This window comes from Bos indicus, chromosome X, assembly GCF_029378745.1.
Source record: "Bos indicus isolate NIAB-ARS_2022 breed Sahiwal x Tharparkar chromosome X, NIAB-ARS_B.indTharparkar_mat_pri_1.0, whole genome shotgun sequence".
In the NCBI taxonomy this organism is placed as follows: Eukaryota; Metazoa; Chordata; class Mammalia; order Artiodactyla; family Bovidae; genus Bos; species Bos indicus.
In genome coordinates this window covers 129,265,853-129,291,097 of record NC_091789.1, presented here as the reverse complement: position 1 = coordinate 129,291,097, position 25,245 = coordinate 129,265,853, and the positions used below count along the sequence as shown (strand labels likewise).

At 37.2% G+C, this 25,245-nt stretch overlaps 2 protein-coding genes across 2 annotated transcripts in view; one reads left to right on the top strand and one right to left on the bottom strand.

Moving 5' to 3' along the window:
• CXHXorf58 (chromosome X CXorf58 homolog) overlaps positions 1-4,506 on the top strand; it is a 60,453-nt gene extending 55,947 nt beyond the window's left edge. The window contains exon 10 of the mRNA XM_070785294.1: positions 3,119-4,506. The gene's annotated coding sequence lies outside the window, so the exon portion shown is untranslated. The remainder of the gene's footprint in view (positions 1-3,118) is intronic.
• A 3,595-nt stretch (positions 4,507-8,101) lies between these two features.
• KLHL15 (kelch like family member 15) overlaps positions 8,102-25,245 on the bottom strand; it is a 33,443-nt gene continuing 16,299 nt past the window's right edge. Inside the window, exon 3 of the mRNA XM_019956034.2 lies at positions 8,102-13,679. Coding sequence (XP_019811593.1) covers positions 12,570-13,679 — 1,110 coding nt within the window. The 3' untranslated portion in view covers positions 8,102-12,569. The remainder of the gene's footprint in view (positions 13,680-25,245) is intronic.

The window sequence follows — 25,245 nt, the reverse complement described above, 5'->3', positions numbered from 1 at the left end:
ACTGAGTGACTGAACTGAACTGAACTTGCATCAAATGTTCCCTAGGTATCATTAATTTTCTTGAAGAGTTCTCTACTCTTTCCCATTCTATTGTTTTCCTCTATTTCTTTGCATTGATCACTGAGGAAGGCTTTCTTATCTCTCCTTGTTAATTTGTGTTTAAGGATTTAATGAAAGCCTCTCATACTCTCAGGATTGAGAATATGAAAGCCTTTAGATCCTGGCACTTTGCACAGTGACTGGCTCCGTAGTAGGTATTCATGAAGCATGTAGTGAGAACTAAATCTCCTTGTCATTTTCTCTTGCACTCTGGGAAAGCATCTCAAAGATGACTCACATCAGCAGGTGAATTTTCTACAACATCCTTTCTATTCTTTACTGACTTCATATGGATTTTAATTCTCTTGTTGCCTTTTCTTACAGTCTTTGAGTCAATGACCTTTTCAACTTTTGCTCATTTACCTGTGACCTTTTGTTCCTCACACACAGAGGTTATGATTATTTGCAATCTTTTGAAAATGCCAAGCAGTGTTACTTATTTCTTCTGGATCTGAAAGCAAATTATTTTTCACAAATATTTCCTTTCTCTGAATCTCCCAACTACTTCTTTTATCCCATAGTCTTTGTAAACCCCAACTTGTTTTTTCTCTTAATTCATACACAAACAAGGGAAGACCTTTCCAGTCTCAGTGTGTGGGTTGCCTTTACTCTTAACTTCTATCCATTGGGTAATGGTTCCATTCTTTTGATGCATTTGCAGTTGGAAAGTGGGTAAGGTGATGAGCATAGCTTCCAGTCCACATTTCAGCTTCTAACAGGCTTTTCCCTCATTGTGCCTCTTTCAACTCTGATGCTTATTGCCCTCCTCTCGTCTCCTTCTCTGGTACTGGAAGCCAGCGGCAGTAAGTGCAACTGTCCTTCCTGTCTGTGGTCACCTACACTGATTAATGGGGGAGGATATGCTTTGTACCACAGCCCCTCAGCTCTTACTTCCTACCTAGTTGATTACTGGGCTTGTTCTGTCTCAATGTGAAAATACAAAAAGACAGTGGGTAGACTGAGGAGTGGAGATGGGGGCCAAAGGGGTCAGAGGGTGCTGGTGCGGGTGAGGGGTTTCAAGGCAAGAGGCAAAACTCAGCAACAAAACTGCTTCCCTTACAGTGTAGCTCCTTGGAATCGAGAGAATTGAAGGGCCAGTTCTCTAGCTAGTAAAGGCACAAATCTCTGAGTCAGGATGCAGTTGGTGGAGCAAGAACAATATACCTTAAAAATAAAATCTTTCTCTGATTTGCTGTCTATCAGGAAGGGAAGCCTGAGTATTCCATAATGTGAAGTATAGATCTGTTTTTCTCAGTCTAACTCCATTTGCCTTAAAGTTTTCAAGGCTGCTCACAATTTTGTATTATGTTGTCTGTCAATCTTTCATTATTTTATTGGGTTTTTATTCATTTCTGTAAGGTCATGGGATATTAGTGAAAAGTCGTGAGGCGTTTCACTGGAGGGCTGTAATATCCAATTTTTCTCTTATCCTCTTTCAACAAAGAACTCTGCAGATCCACAGAATATTCATGAATATGATTTTTTTTTTTTTTGCTTAACATCTGCTCCCATAGCTCTGTCAGTGAGGAATTCATCATTCCCAAAGCATTCCATATGCTTTTCCACTCTGCATTTACCCATGCAATTTCCCCTGGCACAAATCCTCTTCATTTTTTGGCCTCTAGCAGTTCAGGAACAGGATGTTTCTACCCTCCTCTTGTTTTGAGCCTGAGGACACTGTGACTCCATGTTTGTGAGTACAAACATTCTAATCAAAATCATGCCAACATTGATGAAATTTAACGAAGAACATATTTTCCTGAGCAAACTCAAAATCAATTTAATTTCTTGATATCCTTTTTCTGTATAATGCAGGTAAAATGTTTTTAAATTTTTTACTTGCTTTCATTTTGCTGAAATTATTTTCATCTGGAAAATTCTTGTTCATAAAAATGTTACCATGGAAACATGTTTTAAAATTTGTCCCAATAAAAAAATCTTAGCTTTAACCTCTTACAAGGTGAGTTTACTTTTATGGCAATAATGTCAACCAATTTCTTGACATGTAAATTTTGTGGCCCTAAATTTTGTCAGTAGGTGATTCTTCTAATAGTTTTGAGTCAATAACAAATGTAGCTGATAGTAATTGTGGCCCTCCCCATCCTCCCTTGGCACTCACCCTTCTGAATACATACGTGCAACTCCCCACCTGAGGGCTCTCAGCCAGACACCCCAGGCCAGAAGTGCTGGGGACTTAATGTGCCTGCAAGTAACCCTAAGCCAGTGACAGATGGCAATCAGTACCCCAGGTTCCTAGTCCTCTGGTGGGGATGATTCAGGTATGTTCTACACGGTTTTTCCCAGTACCCTGGGGAGGATGGTGGAATTGAACCCAGTCACCCCCAGTAAAAAACTGCTTGATGATACACCCTTTACCCTTTACTGGTTCATCCCTATCTTTGTCTTTTTTTTTTTTTTTTTTCCCTTGTTCTCTCGAGCTTAGTTGCTCTGCGGCAAGTGGGATCTTCCTGGATCAGGGATTAAACTCATGTCTCCTGCATTGGCAGGCAGATTCTTCACCACTGAGCCATCAGGAAAGAACCCCCATCCCTGTCTTATTTCCCACCTCCCTAGTGATGCTTTCTGGAATGACCTCTTAGATAACTTGTATTCACATTCTAGTCTCAGATGGAGTCAGCTACCAGGGAGCCCAACCTACGATTACAAATGTAATTGTATAAAGTTTTTGCCATTCTCAGTTTTATTGTGTTGATTATTTCTACAGAGCCTAAATTTTCTATGGTAGTTATTTTTTTAATTCTCAGAGATAAATAATTTTAATGAGTTAAATGAGCCCTTAGATAAAAATAAGCCATTTTTTTCATCTTCACAAATTTTACTAGGTGCTCTTCTATGTTGATTATTTCTACCAGTACTAGAATCCACTTGAATAGAAAACCGGGTGCATGATGGATTGGATCTGTGTGCATGCCTGGATCAGAACCTCCCACCTTGTGTGACCTCCTCAGATTTTTTGCATAATCTTTCTTTAAAATTCTTTTTCGTATTCTCCACCTAGAGAAATCCAAGTCAATCTTCATGACCAACTAGAGATGCCAATTTCTCCATAAACCTGATTCTCATCAATAGTAACTAACTTCCTGACTCATTGGAAAAGACTCTGATGCTGGGAGGGATTGGGGGCAGGAGAAGGGAACGACAGAGGATGAGATGGCTGGATGGCATCACCGACTCGATGGACGTGAGTCTGAGTGAACTCCGGGAGTTGGTGACCGACAGGGAGGCCTGGCGTGCTGCAATTCATGGGGTCGCAAAGAGTCGGACTCAACTGAGCGACTGAACTGAACTGAGCTCCCACAGCATCCTGTTTTTCCCTCTACTTGGCACCTTTTCTTGCCTTAAGTGACTTATGGGTGTCTGTTTCCTCATTAGATTGAAAGCAAAGGAGATCTTTTCTTTCATTCCTACTAGCACCCACCTAGCAGGTATTCAATACAAGTATGAATATATGTTTCCATTAGAGAAGATGGCACCCTACGAAGAAAATTCTCATACCCCAGATCTAAGGGGTATGTTTGTTAACTTTTGAATAAGGTTTCTTTTGAATCTGTAATGTATACCATGCTTTTCTCAATGTTTTTATTAGCTTCTCCTATCTCTCAAATATATTTGATTCTTAATCATTTTGTTCCATCAGTATACTCTCCATCCCTTTGTTTTCTCTAAATTGTTTTATTTGTTTTCCACATTTAATGAGATTTGATTATATGATTTTTAATAATCGCCAGTAATTAAAGATACCTAGTCATCATTTGAAATACTATACTCAAGTGTAACAAAGCATTGTTGATGAAGAATCCTTCAAAATCCATAATAAAACACCAAAATACCAGTGAAAAATGCATAAAAGACATGAACAGGAATTCATAGAACATTATGGCAAATAGACATGGGAAATATCACTCAACATTTACTGTAATCAAAGAAATAGTAATTAAAATACAGTTTTCACCTATTAAATTGCTAATTTATTTATAAGTACAAGATGTGGTAATAGAGAAATTCATATTCACTGCTGATGTGAGTTTAATATTGTACAACTTTCCTGGTGCTTAACCTGGCAATATTTGTCAAGGATTTTAGTTCATTTTTTAATTCCATCTTACAAAACTACATAAAGGAAACAATCAAAAGCATGGAATATATCAAATGAAAGAAATTTTTTAAATGTAGTATAGTGTCACAATAGGGGCATAGTTAGATAAATTATGTATAGCCATATTACGGCACACTAAGCAATTGCTACAAATATTTTCAAAGAAATTTTAATGACGTGCAATTGTTTTCAATAAAATTTTATGTGGAATACAGGATATAAAACTAATCTCACTTATCTCCATAATACTCTGATCCCTGAGACAGCTTTCTAATGACTCCTTATTTTCCTGGGTATGGTCACTTTGCTGTTTCTTTGCATGTCTCGTAATTTTTCATTAGAAACATTATAGATAATATATTTTAGCAACCCTGGATTCTGTGTGGTTGTTTTGCTCATTTTAAAATTTTTGTTTTTTTGTGGTTTTTTTGGTTTGTTGTGTGTTTAGCGACTCGCCAGGAGGAATTCTATGGAAGCCATTCCCCACTCGCCTCCCCCACCCATGTACAGCCACTGATGGCTCAGCTCAGTTTCTCCCTTTTTAATTCGTTTTTATTTTTAAGCTTGGATTCCCAGGGATCTCCCGAGTCGACACAGCTTTGTGGTCAACCAATGACTGCTCAGAAGTTACACTTAAACACCTTAAGCCAGTAAGGCTTCTGCTCTTTGCTGAGCAATGTGTGTGTGGCCTGGGGAACGCATTCAAAGTTCAAGCAGTTTCCAAGTCTGCTGCAGTTTTTATTTTCTGCATTTACAAGACCTCACATCCAGCCAGGGACAAGAAGCTTCATAGGGCCTTCTTAGGACTCCCCTTAGATACACATGGCCCTGTCCATGAGCACAGCTTCCTGGAGCACCAGGAGCTATCTAATTCCCAAGATCTCCTGGCCTGTCCACTGTCTATTGCTAAACCAGATCACTACTGAGACCTCAGGCGAGCTGCAGTGTTAGCCACAATGACACGTGGGATTCTCCACGCTCCATTCCAAAGGAAGGCAGGCCCCCTCTGATGACCCTGGTAGAATTTCCATGCCACAGAGTTCCAGGACAGGGAGATGGAATGGAAACAGCCTCAGGCTAAAACATTAGATTCCCATCGTTCTTACTCAAGTTCAGTACATTTTCTCAAATAAATACTTCTCAAGTTGTTGTATGCCTTTGGTCAGTTTCCAGAGTCTTTACATTTTTTTTTTTTTTTGAACGTTTGTTCGTTTTAAAATTTATTCATTTATTTATTTAGGCCACAGCACACGGCTTGAGGGATCTTAATTCCCCAACCAGGGATAGAACCCATGCCTCTGCATTGGAAGTGCAGAGTCCTAACCACTGGACCTTCATGGAAGTCTCAAGTTTGTTCACTTTTATCATTGCTTTTTAGGGAGAGGATTTGCTGAGCTCCTTACTTGGCCATTCTGGAAGTCCTGCTCCTTAAATCATACAAGTTGTACAAATTAATTATACAAACTTATCTTACTACTTGGGGGAGAAGGTGGGACCTTCCTTGGGATGTGAAATCTCCAGGGTAACGTCATCTTGGCAAGATGTTGACTTCAAGCCTGGAATCTAACTGGAGCTGCAGGAGTAAGTCCTACTTTGTAGATGAGAGTGCCTGAATCAGTGGTCCTTTTTGTTTTCTTTCAGTTACTCATTAGCCAGGCTTTTGCAAGAGCAATCATGGATCATATATATTCCATGAAAAAAAAGAGCTCAGTGGTCAAATGTTTGATTTACACCTAGCTAAACCAAATAAAAATGAATTAACATCAGGACTTCTCAGAGGAGATGTTTGTATTTGCTGTTTGAGATTCTCAAGAGATGAAATGTAGAATGAAATAAGATTATTGTGACCACTGAACACTTGCCCCATCCTCCACCCAGAGCATTTCAGGAGATTAATGATCTACAAAACACCCCTTGGTCTTGTTTTATTTAAAGTTTTCAACCTGGGTCAGAAATATTGGATATTAAGGGAAGAACTATCTGTTAACAACTGTATAGCTGTATGCATCAACCTTTTAGACATAGGAGCAGTGGTAGTGGAAACTGAATGGAGGGAAATTCCTCAGGGAGGTCAGTTTTGGCAGACAATCAAGCTCTCTAATAAAACTGCCCCTCCTCACCAGGAGTATTTCAGTGGTGACCTTCCAAGTTTCTGGGTTCTATTTTTATTAAGGAAGACTTACCCTGTCCCAGACATTATCAGATTCTTGGAAAATAAAAAGACAGAATCTTTCCTCAATGCATACAGTTAAAGAAGACAGTCATAATCAAGTGTCAAGAGGAGGTGATCTAGGTATCCATAGGGGACAGTTCAAAAAGATAGAAAAAGGCCATGATGCTCGGGCTGGTTCTTGAAGGTCAAGAAAAGGGTTAGCCAGGAAAGGAAGATGGAAAGAGCATGTGTGAAGGAAGACTGGAGAAAACATGACATATTCAGGGAACTCCCAGCATCATGCATAGCTGGAGAACTGGGCACAAGAGAGACTGAACAGGTCCAATGGGCATGCTAAGGAGTCTGGATCTTATGGTGAAGAGGGATTATTAAATGCTGCTGAATCTCAGGACCAGATTAACCTTTTAAAAGCTCCCTCTGGCAGCAGAGTGGAAAATGGATTGTGGAGGTAGAAGATCGGAGAGAAAGCTCCAAGACGTTGGGGAGAAGTGGGAGAGGCAAGGGTAGACAATTCCAGGTTTCTGACTTGTAACGATCTCAGGCAGTGATAGAGCCACATAATAATACAGGGAATACAGGACAAGGGGCAAGTTTGGGGGGGGAAGATAATGCATTCAAGTTTGTACTTGTTCAGTTTGAGATTCCTATAAAACATGTAAGACATGTTCATGAGATAGTTGGAGATATTTCTCGGTTGAGAAATACAGATTTACAAGATATTAGAATAAAAGTGGTAGGTGAAGCCATAGCTGTGGGTGAAACTGGACAGGCAGTAGACTTGAGAAAAAAGCAGAGACAAAAACCTTGGGGAACTATATTATCTCCCTCTTCTGAATGTCTACAGCATCTTTCTATAGCTCAGGTAGAATTAGTCACATGCTACGATAAACATGTAGCTCAGTGCCTATTATGTACAAAAAGTATCACACTAGGTATGAGGGTACAAAAAGGAATAAAAGACGGTCCCTTCATCCAAGGAGATTATGATCTAATTGTGGAAGGAATTATACCCAACTAGTATGCAAAATGAAATAAGAGCTATAAATGTGTTGAGTACAGAAGAGGCAATTAATTCAATGGAAGTAACACAGGTTTCAGGAGGAGAGAAGAGTATTTGAGTTGGGCTTTGCAAAATAAATGGATTTTGCAAGCAGGGAAGGGGAAAGAAGGCAAGTGATTTGAAGCTGGAAATTAACATACAAAGATCACAACAGAAAGGAGTGCAGGAAGTGATAACAAAATAGGCTAGAAAGGCGGCTTGAGGCCAAGATCCATGGAGGCACACACGTGCCTAAAAATACCCAAGTGCTTGTGTTGTAGCAGATTCATTTCTGCTGGGTTCCCTAATTTCAGAAATGCCTTTAAGAACAATGAGGCAAAAATGCTAAAGAAAATAAAAAATCACCAAACTAAAGCTTGAGGGCTTATAAATGCTATTTATTAGTTCTCTATTTCCATTCTGCAAAATTCTGCTAGTGGAACTTTAATTACTTGGCTTCATTGTAAAATTTCCATTGCATGTAAGTGTAAATAATTTCACTCAAATGCTCTCATTTCAATCTGTGGCTGAAAGCATCAGTAGAAATTACATTTTTGTGGCACTTCCTTGGCAGGTTGAAGGAATATAAAATGTATACTGTTAATCAAGTCATGAGTGACTTTGAAAGTGATAGATTATATCAAGATAGTAAATAATAAGAGATGGAAGTATATTTTAAAGATTGAAAATATTTTATTTAAACTTTTCTTCATAAACACTTTTAACATTTTTTTCAATTTAAAAACAGAATGGATAGCATAAACATGTTTTGAATAGATTATATTCACGGCATGGGAAAAATTACCTGACAGAAATGTAAAGGCTTTCAAAATAGGTATAAAAGGCAAACCTTAAATTAGTCTAAGATTTTTAAATCAGTCCTAGGATTACTTGACTACTGGCCCAAAATGTACCTAAAGGTCAAAATATTTCTTCTATAGACAAAGTATGCCCAAGAGGTATAGGGCATAAACAAGTTAGATAGAAAATAACCTCTCTGATCACCTCACTGGAACATTCTTTCGGAAAGCAAACACCTAATCCTTACTGATATACTGATTAATAAGGTTCTTAATGTAGTTGTTCCCAAAGATGTAAAACGAAAATCCAATATTAAGGGGGAACAAATCTAATGGCATTCTCTCAATGTTACTCATGTAATATTGAAGTTATACTGGTATACTGAAAGGATACGACTTTCATGAGTTTACCTATTCCAGTCTATGTCTATGGAATATTTGACTTTATAAACTCTTGATAAACTAATTTTTCAGGACTTTCATTTTTAAGATAAATCTCTTTTTAGAAGATACTTATTCCCAAACCAACTCTAATCTGATAGATGATCCCTAAAAATGTTCAGAGTACAAAAAAAAATAAAATAAAAAATGTGTAATAGGCAAAGAGGAAAAATGGCACTAGCAGTTTTACTGCCATATAGCCCTCATTTATATCTAATTTTACTATTATCTATGTTGTGTTTTACTTCACTCTAAAACTTTAAATTATGTATTCTCAAAAGAGCTAGTCTTTTCTGAGAGATAGCTTATAAACTGAAATAACAATTTATATTATAAACTGAAATGTTATGACCTACAACCACATATACATATATAAAAATAGTCCCACTGAACGTTTGACATGTTTAGATTATGCAGCTCAAATAATTTGTTATAAAATATTTTAAAGCTTAGTTTCATGTAATTAAGACACAACTCTCCATTTTTTACCACTTCTCCCCACACAAATGTGTGTGTCCTTTACTATAACTCGAGCAGGCTTCCCAGAATGAGGTGTCCAAAGGTGCTGCTTCAGAAAAGATAAGTGAAGGGCTCAGTCAGTATTTCACAAATTATAGTAACACTCACACAGAGTAGTGAGGACACAGAAAGCTGTCTCAAGAAATGCTAATAATTCTATTAATTAAGCCTTGCTTTTTAAAAACCAGTAGTATTTCTTCCAATACAAAACCTTCAATGTGAGAATCTTGAATTTTATGAAAAGGTTGTAGTGCAAGGATTTTCTTTAAGCAGACTAAAATAAAAACTTAGAAGGTCAAAGACATGGAAGAGAACAAACGTTTCTAATTAAGATGCAATTAATAAAGATCAGCTATTTTTGTAAAGTCTGGCATTTAAAATGTAAAGTGAAAATACACAAAGATCACAACGTGTTACACTGTAGTTTTAAATCTTACTGAATTAAAAAAAAACTATTTTGAGCACATACAATGTATATAAACAAAAATGGTTCCAAATGAAGCACACAAAAAATAAACTTGAAAAAAATTCTATGAAAAAATTTTCCATAGTCTAGTATAACAAAAATAAATCTCTTTCAGCAATTAAACCATAATTTTAAAAGGGAATGTATGTTAATCATGGATTTAAAATAACCTAAGTCAGAACTACAAATAAACAGAAGAGTTTTCTCATACATTCAGAACCCAAGCAATAACAACTATTCTTAAAGCTCAAAACTGATTACAGCTAACATCAGGTCAGACATGACTCACGTGTGAAGCTGAACCCAAAATTAGTTCAAGTTAAGATTTCACAAATTTTCCAAAACATGAACTTTCATCTTGGCCTTGTGCTTTTACAATGAAGACCAAGAATATTCAATTGTTTGTTCCATCTTACTTTAACTAGGGCTGCTGCTACTGCTAAGTCGCTTCAGTCGTGTCCGACTCTGTGCGACCCCATAGACGGCAGCCCACCAGGCTCCCCCGTCCCTGGCATTTTCCAGGCAAGAACACTGGAGTGGGTTTTAACTAGGGCTACGAAGTCATATCTAAGCAATTAAAGAGAACCACCACGGGAGTGTAAAAGCCTGATAGGGGTACCCTGTCTCAGTCTTTTTCAGCAAAAGACAACAATGAGGAAAATAAGACATTGTTATTTTCTTTAAAGCAAGATAGCACACATATAAAACACTACACCAACTAATACATTAGAAAAAGAACCAAATGGCTCACCTAATTCCTAGTTTTCCATTATTAAAAATGATTTTTCAGATGTATAAAAAGACTTTTACCTATATAACCATGGGAAACAAGATATCAAATTTAATTTTTAGAAACTAAAATGACAGGTGAGGTGAAATTGCTTACTCGTGTCCGACTCTTTGCGACCCCATGGACTGTAGCCCACCAGTTTCCTCCATCCATGGAATTTTCCAGGCAAGAGTACTGGGGTGGGGTGCCATTGCCTTCTCCATAACAGGAGTCATATCTAAGCAATTAAAGAGAACCACCACGGGAGTGTAAAAGCCTGATAGGGGTACCCTGTCTCAGTGTTTTTCAGCAAAAGACAAGAATGAGGACCACTTATTTCTAAAGCCAATCCCAATGTTTTGCTTTAAAAAAAACAAAACTACTTCTGTACCTGACTGTTTCTTAAACTCAAATGCCTCAAGCCGTGGAGTTTTAAAATCAGGTCTTTTTCAGTTGTCTATTTTAATCGCAAAAATGAAACAAGTCTTCACATTTCCATGATTTCGCATTTCCATTTTATGTTCAGTGGTGGCAGCAGCAAAAAAAAAAAAAAAAAAAAGGAAAGAAAAAAAAAAAGGTGAAACTCGAAACTTTTTACAACAGCCGTATAGAAGGCATTGCAATATTGCACCAACATCTAAGATCTGGCAAGTTTTGCCAGTGTAGATCTAGTATCAGATATAGACTCTACTCAGGATAAAATGGCATCAATTTGAATGATCCACTCCCTGGTTATTCTTGCTTAATTTTGACAACTATATGTTTTTCCTTTGAGTTGAAAGAGTTGAAAGGTGCGGCTAATCCTAAAACACTTAAGAATGATTTTGAACAGTTATTCTTGATCCACTCTGAACTTGGAGGTTACTATCCTTCATGCTAGTAGCTCTCAGTAAATAAAACAAAAGCTGAGGGCTTACATCCCCAGCGCCACTAAATATTTTGTACTAAATAAACAAGAAGATATGACCAGTTAATATTATAATTCTATTCCTTACCTCGAAGTCAAAACTGAGCTCAAATTTTCCACAAGTTGCTACTTTCCATTCAATAACAGATGCAGCAGCCTTATTGAATGCAAAGAATGGGAGTTGCACTTACTTTGAAGGGGCCTTTATTTAGGAGTCTGGTATTACCTAAGTTCTCTTTAAAAGTGCTTGCACGCTGCAGGACCAGGCCTTGTCACATACCACTCCAATTTTCACTAAAAACAGGGTAACATTAAACAGACTGCAAAGAAAAACATTTTCAAAAAGAAGACATACATCGATAAGGAACACTAATGTTTACTTTTGAAAGTAAAACATAAAATGTTAGCTTTCATAAAACCATACGTTTCAGGAATATAAGGAGTTTGAATATTACTGAATCAGTATGGACTGAAGATAGGCTACTCTGATACGAAACGAGGACTCCAGTTATTATCTTTCTAAAAATGTTAATACATGAAAAGACGTTACATCTAAAATACAACACGTATGGCAAACTGTGTGTGCAAGTGCACTAGCTTAAAAATATAGAATCCTAACCACGCATAAAAGGGGATGTGCCTTATATATTCATAAGATGTAAGCAAGTATGGATATGCTTTCACTAACACAATGCAGGTAAGAGAAGGCAGCTTAGAAATAGTGTTCTGAATATAAAAAAGTTAATCTTGTAGAAAATTTATACTTTTGCGTTTTCAGCAAAAAGCCATGCAAAAAGGTCAAGAGTTTTAAACTTAAATAATAAAATCAAAAAGTCTAACAGACTGAAATAAATGTTCAAAAAGATTTCAGCTAGAGATAGGAACTGAAATTACATCCAGTGACACTTATCAGGTCTTCTCTTAGAAGATGCATGACTCCTACACTGACATTTGAAAGAAATGTTTAAAGCATAACATCAACTTCCCAGATAAGTGAATTGTTCTATTAAACTGCTTCTGGAAGTAGTTTCAAGAGCTAGCACTTACAACTGACTTATTGCATGAGTTTGAGGCCACTAAAAAGAAAAAAAAGGATGCTAGCACAGAATGAAAACATTTTTACGATATTAGACCAATGGCTTTGATAGTAAAACTGGTGAGGTTTTTCTTATGTTTTTTAATTAACTACTTTGTCACAAATGGATTTTGTTTGGCTTTTTTGAAGGGAGAAAGATGTCATCAGTTGCAACGTCTGACCTCATCCAGAATATATTCTGGAAAATGCAGGTTGCATACTTGTAAACCATCCAGCTTGCAGGGCATCCGCGGGTACTCATCTTCCTTCCACTTGTTTTCATCTGGATCAAAGGTGAGAATAGAATCGCTGTAATGACCATTGTAGCAAAGGCCTCCAAGAACCATTATTTGTCTGTCCAGCACAGTCACACCATGGCCACTTCTACCAATTGGCATGGATGCCAAGATGGTCCACTGATCAGTCTCTGGGTTGTACACTTCTGTGGAAGGGCATCCCTGAGACTCAAAAGAGGCTCTCAAGATCACACAGACACCACCAAAGACATAAAGCTTGCCGTTGTATGAAATCATCTTGTGAAAGCATCTGGCGTAATTCATTTTGCTCTTATTCTCCCAACAGTTGGTAACTACTTGCGTTCTCCTGGTCCGCTGTTCTATGGTCCCTTCTTTACTGGGGTCAAACACGCATACTTGCTTGGAAGTGGAAGATGAGGTGATTCCACCAGTGATAAACAACTTGTTATTGAGCACTGTCCCCTCATGTCCATATTTGTTAACTGGATAAGGATCCACAAATTCCCATTTATCATTGGTGATGTCATATCTCTCAGTTGAATAGAAAGTCTCATCTCTGGTTCTGCCTGCTACAGCATAAATAAACTTCCCAATAACACCAACTGCGAATTCTGAACGTGGCACAGACATGTCTGCCATTCGGAGCCAGGAGTTTTGTCTTGGGTCATATCTAAACACTTTGGAAGAAGCATGGAATTCGCCATCTGGACCCAGCTCTTCCCCACCCAACAAGAATACGAAGTTATTGACGATAGCAAGGCAGTCTGGACGCAGAGGTACTTGTGGGCCCTCTAGTTCCCACCAGACTCTTGGTTTCTTTAAGAGAAGTATTTTACTGTTAACCATGCTATGTCCAATCATGCCTCGGAATACTGTAGTTTGGGGTTTGGCAGAGCGGATGCGGCTTGATTTCATGTCCAACAGAGGCTGCTGGTGAATGTTCTGAAAGTAATTCAATGCTTGGTCAACTTCATAGCGCAGCTGTCGAGAGTATCTGTAAAATTCTGATGTCTTAACCTAAGAATACAAGTAAAAGAATTTAACAAAAAAAAAAAAAAAAAAAGAAAGAAAGAAAAGAAAAAAGAACATCAATGGCAAAATATCAAAGCCCACTAAGATTAGCTTACCATTCTAAGCTACTTTCCTAAAACTGATTTCCTGTTAAGATCATATAGTTTCTATTTTTAACAAATCTCTTATATTTGTTTTTATAATTTGTATTTGTAGTAATTAATGCACATTCCCAATCTTTTTCAAGTAAACAAGTTATTCTCTAGGCACAAGCTAAATTCCTCTAACAAAATGTTATTAGTCACCTATGTCAGGCCCTGGGCTACAAGTGGTGGCTATAGAAGGACAAGTAGAGGTTTCACAGCAGAGGAAACCTTGGCCATGGTTTTGTTAACCATAAGGAACACTGTAAGAACAATCATGACTGAATAATCTCAGGAATTAAGTTAGTTGAGTTGGTAAAAATTTAAAGACACAAAAAAATTCTCAGTTGGTTTTAGACATAAAATCTTGGTTTAGTATCATCAACTCCTACAGTAATAGTTCAGTTGACAACAAAAGGTCAAACTTTTTCCTTTGTTTTTAGAGTTGGAACTACCTAATTATGATTGTTAAGATCTTATGAAACTTTTAAATATTATGCTAACTACTGTGGGGAGATTTTTTTAAAAAGCAGAAGATGTGGTCCATTCACTCAAAGAACTTAGAATATACTTGGGGAAATAAAAAATATATACATCTACCAATTTTAAGTAAATGAGGCAATTGACAGCTAAGTATGAAGCTGTATAGCACATCTGAGTGCTATAGAACTTTAGATAAAGAAAATATCAAACTGGTCCAAAACATTCAGGGGATATTTTGTGAAAGAAGTAGGAAGTTGGAAACCAAGCAGAAAGAGTGTATCGTAATGACAAGGATGAGGTAAGAGGGTTAGGATTTGGATGGTTACCATTTGGATGGTAGAATTAGACACTGTGGAGATAAAATTGACAGAAGTGTGTGGCTGATTTGAAGTAGCGATAAGATGAAGAAATGAGGACTCAAATGTGATTTGAGGATTTAGAACTAGGTGATAGGGAGAGTGGTACTGATAAGGGAAACAAGGATGCTGAGGTGGAAATGTCTAGGAGCCTGTTGGAAATCTGGGATGACAGCTTGGGAGGGAGTCAAAACCAGGCATATGTATTTATGAACTTGCTTTCCTTCTTTGCATCTCTCCTTTCTCTTCCCTTCTATCTTTCTCATTCACTTCCCACTGTAGTCCAAAAAAACGTATCTGAAACAGAAAGCACTACAGATGTTTACTTGAAGTATTTTGATAACTGTATTTCAGTACAGTTGGTTTCCTCTGTAATCCTAAGCATTTTATGTACTTAAAATCACTATTCTGGGTGGGTGGGGAGGGTCCTTCCATGGATCTTGCCAGACTAGCCAAGGGGTAAATGGCACAAAAAAGATTGAGAACTCCATGTCTTTGTAAAACAGAGAAAACTGACATTATTGCTGCAACGGGTGCTTTATGTGTGCATCTCATGTTAAATTATTCCTCCTCTGAGAGAGTGATAACTAGTCTCCTAGTGAGAGAACTGAGGCTTGGAATGTTAAGTGACTTGCCCAAATTATTTACATGACTAAAACTAGTAGAGCTGCGAGCTGAACCTTCAACCAGGACAGTCTTATTCCAAGGCTCAATTTCTAGTATGTTGTAACACTGCTTCCATCACTCTTTAGAAAACTCTTTAAATGACACGCTTATTAACAACAACAAAAAAACACTTAACATGTTTCAATGAATTAGTCTAATGATTCCTCTAAGAGAAAAGAGTAAATAATAACGGTAAACAATTTCAGTAAAGAGAAAAGTGATTAAGCTCTGAGGTCTTATCCTCTACTACTTTTACTTCACATACAAACAGTTAAAACAGACTATTTGTTACCATGGAACGATCACAATATATTTTCTAAAAGGCAATAGTACTCTGGTATCCCAATTAAATAAAATTTTGTGTATGTTTGCTTGTGTTAATAGTGATTATTTCTGGTATTCCAGATTTTTGCATTCTTTTTCATGTGTCACATTTACAGAGTCTTGTCATTCAAACAGTGGGGCTCCTAACCATCATAAATGTCTGATTAGTTAAAAAAAGACATCTTTTCCAATCTTCATTTTCCATTTGTTTCTTCTATGAACTAATAGTGTGCCTCACCCATTTTTCTCATCTTTTTCTTATTGATTTCTAAGAGCTAAAAGGCAATATCCTGGAAATCAACAAGAAACATAAACCTCAAATTAAATATTTAAGTGCCTACTGTGCACAGCCAGTACACTGACAGTTACACAGGTTTTAAAGTAATAGAATCAGCATAGTAATTCAGAACTGCATCAAACAGCCCAGTACAGTGATTAAGAATTTGATTTAGGAAATATCTGACTTTCCCGCTCACAAGCTGTGTGATTTTGGGCAAGTGACTAAACATTCTTAAGCCTATTTTCTCATCTGTATTATTGGGACAACAGTATCACCTAAACCTCATAACCCTAAGGTAGGAGATTGGCAAGATGATCCTATATGGAAAGTACTTAGTATGGTGCCTGTCATGTGGCTGTGTAGAAAACATTACAGCTGCTATTAGCTATTATTACTGACCAGGGGACATCTGTTTGAGTATCACTCAGTTTACATTAGTGCATCTGATGATGTGCTTTTGGTTTGTGTACAAATTCAGTCTTCCAGAAACTGGAGGAGAAATTAGAAAAACTGGTACTTTGTACCTAATCTTCACCAGGAAAGCATGACTGGTGACATGCAAGTAGGAGGAAGCTTTAAAGGAAGCAGCCATATTGTCTGGAGATCAAAAAAGAAAAGGAAGGGGAATGCTGCCCATATTGGATAGTCAGATTTCAAGATTTTCAAAGGAAAATTAGGATCAATTCCAAGATCAGGAACTGTAAAGAAGCTTGAAAAAGCTTGGAGGCTCTCAAAAGTATAATGCTGACTGCATAACTGCAAAACACACTGATGAGGGGAAGAAAAGGGGAAAGCATCTAAAAAATCTGATGTGCTGCACAGAGAGCTTTCTGGAATTCAGATGTTAAAAAAACATTTACAACAGATGGTAAAAAAAAAAAAAAACAGGCATATAAACCAAGTATTATGAAGAATGAAATGGAGCTGTAAGAATATTGTGAACAAAGCTAAAGCCTAAGGATGAATTGTGACTTTACAAAGTGCCAGATAGTGAATAAATGGCATTTTAGAGGCTAAAGTTAAAAAAAAAAGTAGAGGAAAAAGTGAATTCCCCCCTGGGTGACATGGTTAATGTAATATTTACAAAGATAAAGAGAAACACCCTCCTATCTTATTTCCATTCTCAGCTAAGAATATTATATTCTTTCCAATCTGAAGATCAAACATAATGACTAAGAAGAAACTTAAATCCAAGATGGCTGAGAAAAAAAGAAAAACCAGCTAGATATTCTCACCAAATTCAAGTCATTTGATCTCGCAAATCACGTCCTGAGATCCTAGGAGGCTTCACAGATAAGGCTGCTTAATTGCTTTCTGTAATCTGTGTGGAATCATGAAAATGGGAGAGGACTAGAAACCAGACAGATTTCTGAACTACAAACCAGTTAGCTAGAGACTGATCCTGAACTGTGAAAAACTGTTAGCACTTGCATGTAAGAAAGCACTACAAACCAGGAGGCAACAGACTCACCAAGTAATGCCAAGACTGACCATTTCTGGTTTAATTTTTGATGCTGTAACAACACTGATAGAGAATGAGAGAACTTATGACTTTGGCAAAGTAATCAACAAAGCCTAATCATAAACAAAACAGAAACACTAGGGACCCATGAAACACGTGAAGTTCCAAGTTCCAACAATGACTGTGTTAATTCATTTGGGGTGGGAGGTGGGAAGTCCACAGCTTTTATCAAATGCTCCAGGGATCCACAAACTTCAAATGTAAAGCTTTTAACTGACTACCCTCACTACGAACCAAAAATGTGATATGACAGTCTTCAGAACTAATAAAACTGTGGACCCCACCCTCTCTGTTCAGGTGAAACCACAACTAAGACAGTGCTCAATTCCACCACTGTACTTTAGATGAAAAAGTGGATCATGTCCAGAAGACAGCAAAGGGATCCAAATCATAGGAAGAGTGGTCAGACTACGGATGTTTCAATTCAACAGAAGACGCAGGAGAAAGATGGCACCTGTTTTCAAGACCAGTAAGTAGAAGCTAAAAGAAAGATTTTAGGCCAATATAAGGAAAAGCTTTGTAATCAGGACTGACAACTTAATGGATATTCACTGCCTTATTATTTGTAAGAGCACAAAAACTGAGCATAACTCACATATCAATATGAAACTGGTTGAACAAACTCTCTTATATAACATATGCAATCAAAAAGAATGAGATTAATCCATATGCAGTAACACAGACATTTAAAATGTCAAATGACAAAACCTGCAGAGCTGTATACATAATATTCTCAAAAAATAAAAATGGACTCACAGTCGGTAGTCTATGCAGGGGGAAAATGCACTTAATATGTGTACAACATATAGTTACTAATGAGCTCGTGAGGGACTTGGCTTTTCACAAATACTCTAGTAAAAAGGGTACAGGTCCATGTTCCCAAAGTCAAGAGCAGTATACCTCTAAGCATACTGCCACTGAAGGAACTTCAGGTATGACCACCTATCCAGTGTCTCACGAGGACTAGGCACCATGGCCTGTAATGGCATTCCACCTTCCAACCCCAGGTTCTTGCAGATCACATCGAACGGGACCAGCTTAATGGCTTCCTACAGTCTATTTCCTAGTCTTTCTTTGTGTATACCCAATCTTCTGGCCCCTCTGTCCTCTCCCTATTCATTCTACATTGCTCCTTTGATATCTGGGTTCCAATGGGTTCACAAACGTCACTTCAGCACTATGTTGAAGTCCTAAAGTTACACCTTTACCCAGTTTGTTCTACCTCTAAGTCCACCATAATGGAAGTTGTGCCTTTTGAGATAGCTGTTATACCATAAGAGATCTTCTAACCAAAGAAGTTTAGCTCATACTTCTCTCTGCCAAGGATAGAAGTTCTAGATCTACCTTGCCCTTTTCTCCGGGCTACTTATTGCTGCAATTTTACTCTAAAACCACACAAAATTCATAAGCATAACTAGCTTCTCCTTTCATGGCAGAAACAGGAAATTAATGTCTCTCTGAAAATCCTAGACAAAGTAATTACAGACACTCTGCTTTAGAACAGAAAGCATAGGGCCGAAACCTTAAAACCTTCTCCGTGAATGCAATCACTTAAAACGCATTAATGAAGGGGACTATCCAAAAAGAAATGTGTGGCTCACCTTTTAACAGAGAAAGCATTTCTCTCATCATTGGCTCCTCATATAACAGTTTACCTATCTGTATATCAGGTGCTCTCAAAAGAAATAATATGGGAAGGACAACACTTCTTTCATGTTCTGAACTACTTTCCTTATCCTTTCTAGGATTTAAAAAGCTGTCTTATTTTGAAACTTGGAAAGAATATATTATCACTTTTCATGCTTTGATACTTTAAAAATTGTATTATGAAAAGCATTTTGAAGTGAAAGTATTTTCAATTCAGTTCAGTCGCTCAGTTGTGTCTGACTCTTTGAGACCCCATGAATCGCAGCATGCCAGGCCTCCCTGTCCATCACCAACTCCTGGAGTTCACTCAAACTCATGTCCATTGAGTCAGTGATGCCATCCAGCCATCCCATCCTCTGTCGTCCCCTTCTCCTCCTGCCCCCAATCCCTCCCAGCATCTGGGTCTTTTCCAATGAGTCAACTCCTCGCATGAGGTGGCCAAAGTACTGGAGTTTCACCTCAGCATCAGTCCTTCCAATGAACATCCAGGACTGATCTCCTTTAGGATGGACTGGTTGGATCTCCTTGCAGTCCAAGGGCCTCTCAAGAGTCTTCTCCAACACCACAGTTCAAAAGCATCAATTCTTCGGCTCTCAGCTTTCTTCACAGTCCAACTCTCACATCCATACATAACTACTAGAAAAACCATAGCCTTGACCAGACGGACCTTTGTTGGCAAAGTAATGTCTCTGCTTTTTAATATGCGATCTAGGTTGGTCATAACTTTCCTTCCAAGGAGTAAGCGTCTTTTAATTTCATGGCTGCAATCACCATCTACAGTGATTTTTGGATTGGCCATTTCCTCCTCTAATAATCTTTTAGTTTAATGTAATTGTGTGCATGCACATAGAGAAAATGTGAGAAATTAATAATTTTAAATGTGGTTCCTAGAAATATATTTATTAAGTCAAAGAATTATTAGCTAGCCATTACCACTGGGTAAAAATTCCATGATTCTCCCCTCACTGTCAAAATGTTGTATAATCCACTTATTAAATTTTTAACTTTTAAAGGTAATTTGTTTACACTATTCTTAATTTTGAAAGAATTAAAATATAACAGGCAATACAATTAAAACAGGCATTTCCATAGAGCTTACTACTTTTTTTGATTAAAAATCTACAATTTAAAAATATCTACTAAAAAGGGGTACAGTCTAAAAAATTATTTTACGTTTTCAGCCAACTAATTTAAGGTATTATCAGCTGTTTCACCTTCTGAAAGGATTTTTAAAATGCCCAATACACTTATACTAAACCAAAACAAAATGTCTTTTATTAGTTTATCCAGTTGTGGGGAGGTAGAAGGGGTGGGGACTGAGGGTTAGAATAATCTCTGAACTCAAGATCCCAGGTCTAAGACTTGATACTGTGCACAGGCCACTGTGTGACCATGGATAAGCCTCCATTTCCCATTATAAAAAGGAATATGCTGCATGAATAGACATGTCTCTGGCCTTCCCACATTCACAACTACTAACCTAATATTTGGAATGATGAGTATAAGGTGTCCTGTGGAAGGAAGATTGAGTCCTGGTTGTCAGTTTTATCATCCTTTCTACATGATCCAATATTCTCAAATACCCAGAAATAAAGCAGTGACTGTCACGGAACTTTAGTGGGAAAACAAATTATGTCTTTGGGGACCACAGCTACATTTGATACTGATTTTTATATTCAGTAAAATGTGGAAATCTTTATATGTTATACTGCAAAAGCATCTATCCTGGTATCAGAAGTCTATTTATAAAATCATGCTCAGAAATGAAGTTGATCCTGATTTATGTGAAACAAAATCATCACAAAAAAGCTAGCTGCAAAAGGCCTTTAATTAATCCCTTTGTCCTGAAAAACTGAATAATGACCAGGGATAAGGCTATTTTAAAAATATCAGTTCCTGCTAAGCACAAATCCTCTTAGTAATACTGTAATTGCAGTCAAATGCCAAACGGTAAAGGCAAACTTTAAAAAGGATTTACCCATCCTGTCTTCTCCAAGCAGGCAAGTCTAAAATGTTGACAGAGCTTCAGAAGGCAAGCGACCAGGGCAAATGGGAGCAAGGGAGAGGACTCCCTGAGGACAATATTCTAATAAGAGTTTCAGCACACTCTGGTGAGCCCTCTTATCTGCTCAACTTTTCTATACAGTGAAAAATGTTTAACTCAAAAATAAATGTTTCAGATGTATAAAACAAATTATGGTTACCAAGAGGGTAGATGGGCAATAAACTGGGACATTGGGATTGACATATACATACTATAGCACAGGAACTCTACTCAATACTCTATAATGACCTATATGGGAAAAGAATCTAAAAAGGAGTGGATACATGAATATATATAACTGATTCATTTTGCTGTACAGCAGAAACTAATACAACACTGTAAATCAACTATACTCCAAAAAATTAATTATAAATAAATGTGCTTACGGAACTCCCTGGTGGTCCAGTTGTGAGGACTTGGAGCTTTTGCTGCCAAGGGCCTAGGATCAATCCCTATTCAGGGAACTAAGATCCCACAAGCCCCGCTGTGCAGCCAAATAAATAAATGTGCTTAGAAAGCTTAATTTCCTTCCAATTTTGATGCAATAGTAATAGAGCACCACTAGAAATTAGAGTACACAAGCCTAAAGGTAGAAAATTCTGAAAGACTTAAGAACATCTTATCATTTACTTATACTACTATTTAGAGAATACAACTAAGTTCTAGAATTCACAACATTTTTTTACACACTTTTTTCCTATTTATGGAAATACTCTCAACTATGTAAATATCTTATTTATAAATATGGAAGAGTAGAAAAAAGTCAAAAGTTTAATCCTAAAACTAACTTCTGAATGAGCAAGGCTTATCTATGACACAGAACATTAAAACTTTAAAGCCTAAAATCTTAATATGTCCCTGTGTTTCCTTTCCTGCTCCTAACTTTTTCTCCAGTCACTTTCTGACTTCTCTGATCCTTTTCGATTTCTGTTTATCATGGTTTTTTTTCCCCTTAATTTTTCCCGATTCATTAAAAAATTTTTTCTCCTTTTACAGGTAAACATGCTATCCCCATTCCATGTCTTCCTTTCCTTTTACTACAGTTAATTTCCAATTCTGTGCTTTTGTTTTCATCTCCCTTTTATTTAAAAGGAAAATTAGCACATAAGGTTGAATTTTTTTAACTCCAATTTTAGTAGGTTCCTGTCAGCTTAAGATAGTCTCTTTCAGGGGATGAACACCAGTCAACACCTAGACTACCAGCACTCTCCAGGAACCTGAACCTGGAGCGAATGCAAATCAAAGGTGGAAAATAAGAACATTCCTATCTATACACAAAGGGCAGAAGACTTGAGAAAAATACCCTGGGTAATTTTTAAAAACTGTACGCGTATTAATTACAATCATCCAAGTCCAAGGGGCTGGAAGGGAGAGGTCGGCAAAAAGGAAACACGTAGAAAAAGATTTTAAATTAACTAAGAAAGTATGCTTAACCCATTGACCTCGTTTCAAACAAAAACCTGCTAATCTCTTGCTTTCACTCCAAGGGGCAAGTGAGATGATAGTTGACTTAAGTAATTTCAAGTTTATAGCTATATAAGTCCTGTTAATATACAAAGGGGATTTTAAACTTTTTCAAAAACAACTCAAGCTTATTAGAAATTCTAATCAAAGTTCACATTTGAAATCCAGGTTATTATCTTTTTAAAATATTTTTACTGTCAAATACAGCACTGCTTGTTTCTTTTAAAACTGTGAGGGTTAGAAGGAAATTTATTTTTCCTCCAGATTTGTCTGATTGTAGCTTAACTCATTAGAAGTAATTACTTTTTTTGAATTTTGGGGCAAACTGTGGTAACACTAGAGTTATTGGTTTGGTTTCTGGACAGAAATTTTGGATTGGTCAAGTGCGAGAGTAGTCAAAACATGTTACAGTGCCTAAATGAAAGAATTCTGAAGGGTGCATACCACCTACACTTTTTATAGATGTGTCCTTGCTAAAAGCAAATGGAATAAAGTAGAATTAATCTGTATCATCTATCAAGCGTGTTGTGCCTCAATTAACCAGAATATCATACCACCCAAGCATGACACATTAATAAGTTTCCTTATGTGTCACAGTCCATTGTTAATGCTATATAAACCAACTACACTGATAGGGAAATATTTGGAAGATTATCAGTGCTTTGTGAAGACCAGTTCTGAGAGCTACCATGTTCTTAGGAAGGTATTATAAGGGTCTTAGTAAGGTAAACTTGTAATACTTAAATTCTTTCTATCAGTTTCAAGGTGAGTCCAGGACACCTACCTTATCCCCATTTTACAGTGTAGCTTTTAAAGTCACACATTCTGCTCCTTAAGTAAAAGACATTTTTTAAAAAGTGTTAGCCTTTCTAAGCCAGAGAAGGCAATGGCACCCCACTCCAGTACTCTTGCCTGGAAAATCCCATGGGCGGAGGAGCCTGGTAGGCTGCAGTCCTACCAGTTCAGTCCGTGTCTCGAAGAGTCGGACACGACTGAACGACTTCACTTTCATGCATTGGAGAAGGAAATGGCAACCCACTCCAATGTCCTTACCTGGAGAATCCCAGGGACAGCAGAGCCTGGTGGGCTGCCGTCTATGGGGTCGCCCAGAGTCGGACACGACTGAAGTGACTTAGCAGCAGCAGCAGCAGCCTTTCTAAGCATAAAATTTCACTCTGATCCTAGGATTAATATTCACTAGTAATGAATTTATCTTTTAATGGACTATCAAAATTATCTCAAGGCTGTAAATATCCTTATAACAACAAATTTTATCAAACGTAGATATGATTTGTTAAATCCAAATATAGTCTCAGTGAAGAATTAACATCTTTTCTCATTAAAACATTAGTTTTGCTCTTCAAAAGTTTATATAAACTCAGTTTGGGGGGATATGGTGAATTACATTTAACAGATCAGAGGGAAAAAGCACATTAGGTATCTGAATATCATAAACTAATTTATAAAATGAAATATTTGAAATAAAGCAGAATTCATCTATATAACCTAATTCCTTCAAAAATATTTTCTTCTGATAAATTTTAAGATTTTATGATTATGATTAATACAATTTCTAGGGACATCATTGGTATGCTAAATCTTTATGCATATTTATGATATGGAAGATAAACCAATATATGAGTATTTTAATGACTAACGTAACAAATTTGCTAAAAAGATCTCTTCTGTACAAAAAAGTACATGTGCCTTTTGCCAAATATATGTTCACTTCATGTTTTTGATAAACCAATAATTGTTTCTTAAAAACTAAAAGACCAAAGAGAACAAAGTTTAAAACTATTTAAATCTTCACATCAGTGAAATTCAGAATGACAAATGTCAGGCCTAATCTCTGTCAACAGATGCACAGACCATTAGAGTTGCAAAAATATATGCCACAGACACTTACATTATGTAAAAACTGAAATTGATGTCTAGTATTAAAACTCGGAATCCACTATAGATAAAACGAATCATAAGAACTCCTTAACAACTATATCAAAAGGACAAGATCCTTAAATTTATTTTCAGCTTTCCTTGATTACGCAGTAAGAACTCCAGAATTGTGCTTTCATATCTTATTTCCATATCTTATACCTTTTTCAGTGCCATTAAAATTTTTAGGCTATGTTTCATTCATGCAAACATGTTAGGATTTTCACATCTCTGTACCAACTTTTAAGCCACCCAGGCAGGGCCACAGGGTTAATTACATGCTTCCTGCACCACAGAATCTTTTCCTCTCCCTACTCCAGTAGCTCGAACTGAGAAGCAAGCAGACCTGGGTTCCAGTCTGGACAGTGCCACCTACTCTGGGATAAGAGTCCCAGACCATTCTGAGCCTGTTTCCCTAGCTACAAAACAGAGAAAACCTATTGACTTTGCCTATGTGTAGAGCATGGCCTGGCATGTTATGTGTAAGGTGTTCAGATTAGGAGAATCACTGCCTCGAAGGAACTTGGTGTGGAAATCTGGGAGTCTTGGTCTCTTGGGTGAAGATCCTATCCCAGAGTATACAGTACAGAAGTTTAAGACAGTCTGTTTTCAGCTGGGGGGAAATTCTAGTAGAGGACTAGGGGAAAAGAATAAACCCAAAGACTCTGGCAGATCTAGAGGGCATGATCCAGGTCCCTGGAATCAGTG